Source organism: Neltuma alba, unplaced genomic scaffold (genome assembly GCF_004799145.2).
Source record: "Neltuma alba isolate B1F8T4 unplaced genomic scaffold, ASM479914v2 tig00013751_pilon, whole genome shotgun sequence".
Taxonomy (NCBI): domain Eukaryota; kingdom Viridiplantae; phylum Streptophyta; class Magnoliopsida; order Fabales; family Fabaceae; genus Neltuma; species Neltuma alba.
In genome coordinates this window covers 15,809-27,039 of record NW_021637889.1, presented here as the reverse complement: position 1 = coordinate 27,039, position 11,231 = coordinate 15,809, and the positions used below count along the sequence as shown (strand labels likewise).

General features: G+C 31.3%; 1 protein-coding gene across 1 annotated transcript; it reads right to left on the bottom strand.

The window, feature by feature from the left end:
* Window positions 1-2,023: 2,023 nt before the first annotated feature.
* Window positions 2,024-3,556, bottom strand: LOC114739052 (putative GATA transcription factor 22). The gene is made up of 3 exons (XM_028927121.1): window positions 3,332-3,556; window positions 2,922-3,215; window positions 2,024-2,725 (listed from the first exon to the last, which is right to left on the bottom strand). Exons 1-3 carry the CDS (start codon window positions 3,491-3,493, stop codon window positions 2,411-2,413), a joined length of 771 nt encoding a protein of 256 aa, XP_028782954.1. The 5' UTR covers window positions 3,494-3,556; the 3' UTR covers window positions 2,024-2,410.
* Window positions 3,557-11,231: the final 7,675 nt, after the last annotated feature.

Sequence of the window (11,231 nt, the reverse complement as noted above, 5' to 3'; positions counted from 1 at the left end):
GTCATGATTGAGCAGAAGCGCTCTCGTTTACGTCCATCTGAAAAGCTAAGCTAAAAAGGTACAACCCTTGTTGCTTTCCCCTCTGATCTCTGAGCTTCTCTCTCTCCCTACCTAGCCTCAGACAAGGCAACAACCACTGATTTATGCATTGCGCTTCAGTGGATTTCAGTACTGTAGCTAGGATTGTGTTTTTTATAGACTACAAACAATTCTTATAATTAGAAACGGAAGTAGTAATATAACAATGAGTAACCCCTTGTTAATTAGAAATACATGTGCACATCAACTTTAACTGATGATAACGGTATACGCATATACATGCACCTTGAATGAGGAATGACACAATCTGACCGTAATATGAAATTGATTTGAGTATTGTTTGGCTAAAGTATACATTTGGTTTTTTAATTTTGTACAATGTTTCAATTTAATCCCTTAACTTTAAAAATCATACATTTGATCCTTTAACCCTAAAATCATTAGGCTTTAATGATGATTTTTTCATAACAATCATGGATTTTTTGAAAATTAAATTTAATATGTTAGCATTTGAGAATGTTTTATCAATATTTAAGATCTTGATGTCATCATTTTTTTAAAAAAATTTAGGGTTAAAGGACTAAAAATATACTTTTTTTAAGTTAAGGGACCAAATTAAAACTTTATATAAAGTTAAAAAACCAAATATATATTTTAACCGTATTGTCTTGTGTTTTGTGTATGTACATGCATGTCAGACAGTAGCAAATAGTTTATTAATATAATTATATGCAGATAGCTTAAGGTTTAGCGGAGAATTCATTGAGGTCAAAAGAGAGGGAGAGAGAGGAGATCAATTCAATAAACGCAAATAAAAGTGTAAGTATAGTACAATTTGACAAATAAGGAAAAGAAAAAAAGAAAAAAGAGGGAGCGTAGAGAGATCAGAAAAAGTAATATTGATCACTTTCTTCGGAAGACTTTGTTGGACGTGGGTCCTCTTTCTTCTACATAAAGAAAGGCTCAATATTTGAAACTAAGGGAGTGTTTAGATAAAAACCAAACCATGGTTTCAGAAGTGTTTTACGGATTACGAAGTAAATATGTGGAGGAGGTTACCTTGTTTTGTGGAAAAGTGCTTCTAAAACCACGGTTTTAGAGCACCCAAACAGAGCCTAAATAGGTGTCTAATTAATTATTAAGACAGAGAAGGGTCCGATTATAGAGTTTGAGGATGATGTCTTGTTTAAGAGAAAAGTATAGATATTTGAGAGCAGAGAAGTGTATTATTTAAGGAAAGATTGTTGGGATATCAAGTAGGAGTGTACTTGGCTTGACATTGGAAGATGTTCCACGTCGAATAGAGTTACCTTATGCTAGACAAGAGATCGATAAGTATGTACTACCTCCTCCGGTCTTTAATATAAAATCTTGTTTGACTTTTATTTTGATCTTAAATATAAGACCCCAATACATCTTTTCTCTAATATTTATACATTTTTTTCTGAGGTAGTCCTTCTAATAATGATAGTTCTAGCCAACACACTAGATTAACAATGATATTTTAGGAAAAACAACACATATTTATTATAAATAAATAACTTAACTTATTTCCTTAATCTCATCAAATTAGTCAACTAACTCTTATAATTAGGACCGGAGGAGTATATAATTGAAAAAAGACTTTATATATTTAATGTGTCTTAAGATTTTGAATTAAGATATGAGTAGTGCCCAAAATTTAGCTTGTTGTGTCTCAAATTTTATACTTCTCCGGTTTTTAATATAAGACATATTTAACTAATTTAATTAGATTAAGAAAGTTAGATAAGTTGGTTAATTATAAGAAATATGACATGTTTTTCCTAAAAGACTATAATCATCTTTCTTAATATCCTCCCTTCCTTACTTACTTGACTATGGTTGAAGGAGTATTCATAGGGATAATGTAGGAAAAATTGATAGTATGATAATTATGTATTATACTTAGAATCAAAATTAACTTAATACTTAGGATCTATTAAGGACGGGAGGAGTAGACTTCATCAAAATAAAGAGAAAATACATTATCGAAAAGGCCTGCCTAGACACCATCAGTTTTATTGAATTCAACAATATAAAGAAAAAATACGTTGTCAAAAAGACATAGATACCATCTGTTTTTTCTTGTTCATGAGTTAAAGTACGGCAGTATGGTACGCTGCTCACAGCATCACCCACCACAACTTTATTGTCCTCTCTTATCTCTTCCCCCTAATTCCACTTCCTGTATATATAATTTCACCGCATCCTCTACTGGGAGCTCCCAAAAAATAGAGACCGCAAACACTCACATAACAACATACTTAATGATTGTAATAATCCCACCAATAAGACAAAACAAGGAAAAAAAAGACAATGATGAGAAAATAATTCAGCATAGCGAGAAACCTTATCCACGAACAAGACCACAAGATAAAGCCATGAGCAGAATAGCAGCTTCCTTCTCGTCCTGAGGGAATAGAACTTGTTGCGCAGACAAGCTCTTGCTCAACCTCGTAGCAAAATCCTCCAAAACAGGCTTCTTTCTACCTCCACATGCCTTCACTACTCCAAGCTTTCGCTTCTTCTTCTTCTTCTTCTTCAACAGTGGCTTCTTCTCCTGTTTCTTCTGTACCTTGTTTTCCCTCACCGGAGCAGAAGCCGCCGCCGCCGCCATGGCACGCCTCGCCTTCCTTTGCCGAATTCCACACGCGTTGCAAAGTGACTGTTAAGCCAAAATGATTGCTCAGTGTAGCATATATATATATATATTTAGCCCATATCCCGCATATGTAATTAATTAGTTAAATTCACTTTGTATTTCCAAGTCTATGAATTAGGGATACTAAAGCCTGTGAAGTCGTTTACAAAGTACAAGAGAAGATGTTTAATTTGAAAGATCAGAAGAAGAAGATGTGTACCTTAGGGCCTGTTGGTCCGCTCCTCCAGAGAGGGGTCTTAGTGGTCTGGCAATCAGCACAAACCCTAACACCGATATGAGACGTTTGATCCGAGGAACAAGCTCTATTGCACATGTTATTATGGTCAGTTGATGAGGATAATGATGATGATGATAAGGGCTTCTGATGATGATGATGATCTTCAAACCTCTGCTTACTTTGTTCCCGAACCATCATTCTCATCTTTGAAGGCTTCCACTTGCTTGATCCTTCCTTAACTTGATCATTCTTATCCTCTTTCTTCCACTGGTCTGCCTGATGAACATCACAACACGACAGTGATCGATCAATAAGGCAAATCAACAAAGAGGAGCAAATAATAATAACAATAACAACTAAGAGATATATATATACATATATATAATGCTCACATCTGGGATCATATCCTGGTGATAAGAAGTTTGCAAGCGATTCAGTGACTGATCATGATGGGGGTCATCAGGAGGATAAGAAGATGAAGAAGAGGGTTGAATATGGCTTTGATGAGACATGGAAGAAGACACAGCTGGTGAACAGCGATAAGTTGGTATCATATATATGGATGCACACGCATAAACACACACTGACAGAGATCAGAGAGAGGGAGGGAGGGAGGGAGGGAAGAGAGAGAGAATCACGCGAAGAAATGACAAAGGCAGAAAGGAAGGGACAGAGTTAAAAGGACAAACAATAACTGAATGCAGTGTAAGGAATTGACCCCATTCGTTATGACTCTGACAAAACCCTATCTCCTCATTTAAACACTTTTCACTTATATGCATGCTTCATCATCAATCTCCCCTTCATTGAAGTACTTCCATTTGCTCCCAAAAATCAATTTTGATTTTGTCACATATATGTATAGCATTCAAAATCTGACTTGTAAATGAAGGAGTGCGTACCAATCATGGGATTTTTTAAACCAAACAAACTACACAAAAGAGTATCACTTAGGAATAATTTGAAAGTATCTCTTCAAAAATGTTGTTTAAGCTATATGAGACATATATTCTAAACATCTAACTTTGATACGTTATTAAGACCCAACTCACTTTTTAAAAACAAATTATCGAGGATCCCAACTACATGGAAACTGCTTTTTCTCTAACATGTCGGCTTAGTTTATAAAAACGCGGGAACTAGCTTCTTACTAATTGACCATATAAATAATGATGATGATGATGACGACGACAACGACGACAGTGACAAAATCAACAATTAATAATAATAAGAGGAATAAGAACAAAACAATAATTACGATAACGAGGTAAGCTACGTCTGAGGGGTTTCGTGCACTCCTCTGGACAGAGTAACTAATAGAGACTCCTGAGATATTATGTAATTACATTAATCCTCTGCTACAGCCTACAGAATTACTCCAAAATTATGTCCCCTTTTTAAACTCGGGCCATCATTTGATTGCATCTTAATATAGCTATATATATAAAAACTAAAATTAATTAGAGTAAAGCCCCATTTTTTCAATTTTAAAATGAAACACCACTTTTTTAAAATATTTACTTTATAATAGTTTTTAGGGCATTTATTTTTTAATAGGAAAAAATTGAAAAAATTAAAAAAAAAAAAACTCAACGACAAACTAATAAATATACAAGTTTTTGGCTCCGGTGAACAGAGAAAGGAATAAGCCCACAACAAAAATAGAAGTTGGATGAGACCATGAGATCCATTTGAAAGGACGAGGTGGTTTTTCTTTTCAGTTAACCAAGGCTTGTTGGGCCCTGGTGAAGCCCAGTTAAGCTTGTACTCACCGGCCTAGGCCCAACTTTATTTTAAATTCTTCTGTTAGCCCCTGCTTTCGTTCCCCTGTTCTGTTCGTTTTTGTGGATCGACTCTGTCATCTTCCTGTGGCCCATCAAAAATGATTATGATCTTTGCTTTATTTAAAAAAAAAAGTAACAGTGAGATTAGCTTTTCAAACTTCATGTAAAAACAGAACCATATATATTAATTCTGCAATAATGCCAGCTGTTAAATACTTAAATAAACAAGTAATGATATGTTTCTACCGAAATCTTGGTTTTAATTATTTATAGTGTGCATTAAGGCACAAATTAAATCAGCATTTGGGAGCATTCCTCAACACAAGGGGTTGGAATTAAAAATAAATGAGAAACTAATTATTAATTATCTGCATAATATGGATTGGTCAACACTTTGTACACTGAGCTTTTGATGAATATTTGGTTGATTGATATAAGCTGTGCTTGTGGATAAAGATGATAAAGGCGTGCCATGTAAGCATGTATCTATATCTACATGTTATTGTCTGCCTAATCCATTCAAGACGGATAACGCATATATATATATATATATATATATATATCCATCAAATAAATATGTTATGAACAACGTGTTTGGTATCACTATTAATTGCTTGTTTGAAAGCAACGTTATCGGCCATCAGCTTACTTTAAAATAATTAAAAAAAATCAATCACAATTTAATATTCATTCAAGTATTCAATAATTGGTAACTTGCCATGGTTTCATTCAAATGGAAATTATTAATTAATTGTAACTTCAACTTTTTGGTTTTGTGAAAGAGTGTGTGTGTAAATAAAATTATTTATTCTGGGCTTTCTAATAGTAGGTAACATTCAACCTTTTTTTTTTTTTTTTAAGTTATGGGAGGAAGTGGGAATTGTGAGAGAGAAAGAGATCGTGAGGTGAAACTAAAATGACAACGTAAGTAATACATATGTTGTGGTTGGATGGTTTAGTTGTACTTGTTGTTCTGTTATTTGTATAACAGCAACAACCATGGAAAGCGCCTCAACTAACTCAGTGTGGTTCCTTATCATTTCACAGTCACTTTTCTTCATTGCCTCATTCCTATCACTCAAGCAAAGTACAAACCCATCACTCACCAAATCATAATTCCAGCCAATTGCATATATAAACCAATAAATATAATCCAATAGCTTCTCGGATCTGTTTTGATGCTCATATATTCTTGGATATGTGGAGACCTTGCAACAGAAAAAGGTGGGTGTTACTTCTCATTTTTATGATTGCCTCGGGTCATAAAAGGCAGAAGTTAAGTAATTTATTTATATTAAAAAAATTAGTTTAGTTAGTTGTTATTTATGAAAAATGTGTATTGATTTTTTAAAGTTTTTTTTTTAATCATTTCCATGTAACATCACTCTTATGATGGAAAGACCTCCTTAATCAATAGAGAAACTTAGGGGGGGAATTCAAATTTGTGAGACAAAAAAGTATGTTAAAACTTTACATTTAAAATCAAAACAGGCTCCTATACTGTTTCTCATTTATAATTGAAGGAAGTATCATCTCTATTTTTTTTATTTTATACAATTTAAATATACCAAAGTAATAAACAAACATGTCAATGTCAAGCTCAAATTTAGGACCTTGTCTAAATGTAACGAGTGGTGCTGAACATTGAAAATGTCGTCTATGTTTTAAAACTTTAGTGCAATTCACCAAAAAAATCAAAGCTTATAATCTTCTTGATGGAAAAATCATACGTGAGAATTATTTTTCATATTGTAGACTTGGTAATACTTAAGTTTAGACTGGTTTGATCGGTAAGGTAATATCAAATGTCTATATAACTGTCAAAAAAGAGGAAAAATTATTGTAGTCTCACATAAGTAATTAAGTACCAAGTAGGTGAACAATATGGTAATGACAAAGATTTGATATAGGAAATGACAACTTGTCAAAACTTTCGAATGGTTATGTTATTTATGTGGGAGTACATAATAATTTTTTTCTGGAAAAAAAACATTAAATATGAATCATGTTCATTTTGTACTGCAATAATCATTCAGACATTTTTCTCTGATAACTATCACGCATTTCTTAATAACTACCACATTTCTTCATAATCACTTCACATATGTAGGTTGTGTCTTTCAGATTGTTGGGTTTATTTTGGTGAATTTAGGAATTAATTATAACTAATTAGTAGTCCCCCTAACAGACAAAACTTGCTTCCACACTGAATTTGTTTGTCAATTTGTTATACATCCATAATGCTCCAAAAGTTTTCATTTCTAATATAATTAAGTTATTGTTTTAGCGACCTAATCTTTACACGTAGTTGCTTTTTTAAAAGGTTTAAACCTTTGAAAAAGGGGCCAGAACAAACTTCAACAAACTCGTGAACTAGATAATTGTTTGTTTTGATTTGTCTGATATTATTGTTTAAAGTGGTCGACTAGTTAGCTCACAATTATGACCAAAATATTGGCTCCCTGCTTTCCCCTGCCACTTTCAAAGTTCAAGCTTAATTATGAAGCCATCATTCAAATCTAAGGGCTGCTTCACCAAAATTTTAATTTTAAATAAACAAGTAAAATAGAAACTTTTTTTCCTTTAAGTGGTAAAGAAAAATCACTTCCAGGTCCACCTATAATATAAATATTGAGATACCCAAAGGCCTAACATCTTTTTAAAAAAATTTTAGCTGAACTTTTTAAAGTTAAAAATAAAAAACTCTAAGTCGTATTAATTATTGAAATTTTTGTGGCACGAGTCATACCTAATTAGGGACTTGTTAATCAACATAGGATTAGAAGTGATGTTCCAACAAATATTCCCTTTGTTTCTCAAAGTTTTAAACATATTTATTTCATCTAAAAATATCATTAAGTTGTTGGAGTAATCTTTTTATTAATTAGAAACTGTTAAAAAATTAATACCAAATTTGAAAGCTAGATAGGGTTGACATGCATACATCAAGGCATGATCCTGGCTATATAGTGCTATATATATTGATTCCACTTATCTTATTCGTACTTTTTTTTAATTATTCGTTTGGACGGTGATACATATCAATTAGTCTTTTTTTGTTGTTGCCCAAAATATCTTCTCACCTGGATGGTAAGAGACTAATCTTTCGAGATACTGTCAAAGTATCCTCCCACCTAAACGGTAAGAGACTAATCTTTCAGAGTACTGTCAGACACTGTAGTGGGGACTCCTTTCAATAATATTTTTCTTTATACACACTGTCCCAAGGATCAAACCTAAGATATAATGCTTAAGATATTCAAATCCCTTCCACTTGGACCAATACTTGTTGATTCAATTAGTCTTATATTCAAACACATAAGTTTGCATTTAAATATTATTGCAAGTTAGTGGGAGGGGTATGGTGTATAAACATATACTCCTCCGGTCCTTATTATAAGACCCAATTTGACTTTTTATTTGGTCCTAATTATAAGACCCAATCCATTTTGTCTCTTATATTTATGCATTTTTTTTCCAAAATAATCCTTCTAATAATGATAGTTTTAACCAATATACTTAATTAGCAAGGATATTTTAGGAATGACAACACTTATTTATTATAAATAACCAACTTAACTTACTTCCTTAATCTCCTCAAATAAGTCAATTGGGTCTTATAATTAGGACCGGAGGAGTATATATTTATATATATATGGATCTAACTAATTATAGAAAATGTAAATATGGGAATAATATGTATAATATTGAAATGAACAGGTTACCAGCCAAAAGGCATAAGTGGATCATAAGCACTTAATACATAAAAATTAGGGTTAATATAATCTTTCATCCCTTAAGTTTACTCTTATTTTGATTTTAATCTTTTCAATTTCAAATCATAAGTTTTAGTCCTTCAATGGCAAAATAATCCAAATTTTTATTCAATTATAGGAACAAAAATTTTAAATGAAAAGAAATTTGAAAGACCAAAACTTATAATTCAAAACTTGAAGTACTAAAATTAAAATGAAAACAAATTTAAAAAACTAAAAAATTATATTAACCCTAAAAATTATGTAAATTATATAAAGAGGTGGTTAGCCACCACGGCACGTGGTCCCATCGGAGTAGTTCACTGTTATGAACGAGAGAGTACGCTGCCTATTAACTTAAAGTAATTGTTATTATAACCTATTAATTTAATTTGTCGGTGTGGCCATCAATGATGAGTCTGGTCAAATATACACAAGCCAAATGTCATGTACAATTATAGGTTTCAACAAAAAATGAAAGGCCATGCAATACCATTATCATCATTTTTGAATTTGAAGGGAAAATAATGGCCTCTTGGTATGTTTTTCTAACCATTTGTTGTGGACTTTTAGGTTGTGTGTGTGTATGTGAGAGAAAGGATGAATAATAATGTAAAGCTGAACAATTTGGTCATGGTGGTTGGGGGCTGTGTTGAATCTAAGCTCACAACACCTACCAAAATATGTCGAGTACTCCTGAGTACTTCATTGAAAATGAGAAGAAAAATAGTTAAGTTATTATTTTATTTTATTTAAAATGGAATAAAAGTTTCATTTTTATCCATATTTAAATGAAAAATTTTTTTACTTTGTATTGCGCACTCTCTCAGAGTACAATGACTTTAAATGAGCTGGGAAGATATAACAAAAAAAAAAAGCTTAATATCTAGGCTGATTATTTAACATGTAGAATCATCAATTTTTTCTTCTAGAAATTTCTCTATAATAAAAGCTAGACAGGGTAGTTCTTAAATATATATATATATATATATTACTTTTCTAGCGCTCACAACTTTATTCATAAGTGAAAAAAAACTAAATGCAACACTATTTGGTCTTGGAATGACTAGATTTTTTTAAAACAAAGTTACAAATCTGAATATTATAAAGAAAAAATTTTAAAAAATAAGTATTGAATTTCAAAATTTTAAATCAGTATTAATTACTACACTAGTAAAGAAAATGATTACATTCAAAAAGCAAAAAACAACATATTTTTATAGTAATTCCTAATTTGAAATTTTAAAATTTAATAGTCATTTTTTAGGAGACTTTTCCTATTATAAATAAAAAATCATGTCATAAAAGTTATTTCAAATTAAAATTTTTAACTAATAATTTTTAGACAAAAATATTTTTAAAACTACCAATTAAGAAATTATGTTTTATTTTGTATTTTGTACCCATTAAAATTTAAAAAAAAAGCATAAAGATTTAAATTTAACCCATTCATATTAAATCCAGACTTTAACAAGTAGCATCTGCTCATATGTGAGTGTACTAGACACTGTGGATGTATTGGAAAGAAATGCAAGAATACTGAAGGTGAAGGTGGTTCAAATTTCTATTTCTCTTAACTAATACCTCATTAAAGTATTGTTATTCCGTCAATGTTCATGTCATTCACGAAACCGCCCCCATCAATAATTTATTCCTTCACCAAATTTAACTAAACTCCATCCACTCCCTTACAAAATATTTTTCCTCCAAAAGCTTAAATAATAAATGAATAAAATTAATGCATTCAGTCAAAAAACAGAATCTGGCCGCATTGAACTACTATATTGTTTTTTTTCCCCCTGGTAATAAACAATATCCTGCAGCTCTATTATTTTGCAAATTAATTTTGCTTAGTTAAATTAATTAATAAAATTTGAAGGGTTTAAATAGGGAGACAGCGAAGCTGGGTGGCAGGCAGCTTCAGCCGACCCAATCCATGAAAGCAACGTTATAATTATTATTAATGACATCAGATTAGTTGACTGCTATTGTCAACATCTTTACTAGCTCTTTACTTTGCAAAAATGTTTTTCCAAAGAATTATTTTTAAATTCTACTGTCACTCTATAATAATTTAAAAATTTGTAGAACTTGTTTAATGATTTATCTTAAGCGCGTTTCATTTTCATTAAATTGGCAAAATCTAGTATATAGCTTTGATCCTCTGACAGATGACTTCTACGTTTTTTTCCTCCATCGTTGATTACTTTCTTTTTCTGAAAGAGATTGTTTCATTTTTCAACACATAATAAATTGATTTTGACTATTTCCTACTAAATATACAGTTATTCTGAAAAATTTTAAAAAGAACAAAAACAGGAAAGTGTATATGGATATTTTTAACATTTTTTTGATTTTAATAGAATAATATCTTGCATCAAATATGAGAAGCTATGAATTTCACATGGTATTCTAATTAGGTCTTGAACAATTAGAACTTCGATAGTAATTGACAGCAGTGTTTAGAAATTTCAAAATTTTCAAATATTATTTATTCTAAATAAACAATAAAGATAACTAAAAGAAAAAATGACAGTGAGACAGGCCCGCCACTTCAATTATTGAGTTATTTGAAGCTTTAAAAAATTGCTCGACATGAAAATTATCGTCTCACTAAAATAGAAAGCGACTAGGTAGGAGTAGTAATTAATTAATTACTTAGATGTCAAAATTTAAACTCCAAGCCAACAAATTCATATATAACATAACACCAACCTCATTATTGAGATTAATGAAGTAGACATAACGCCACA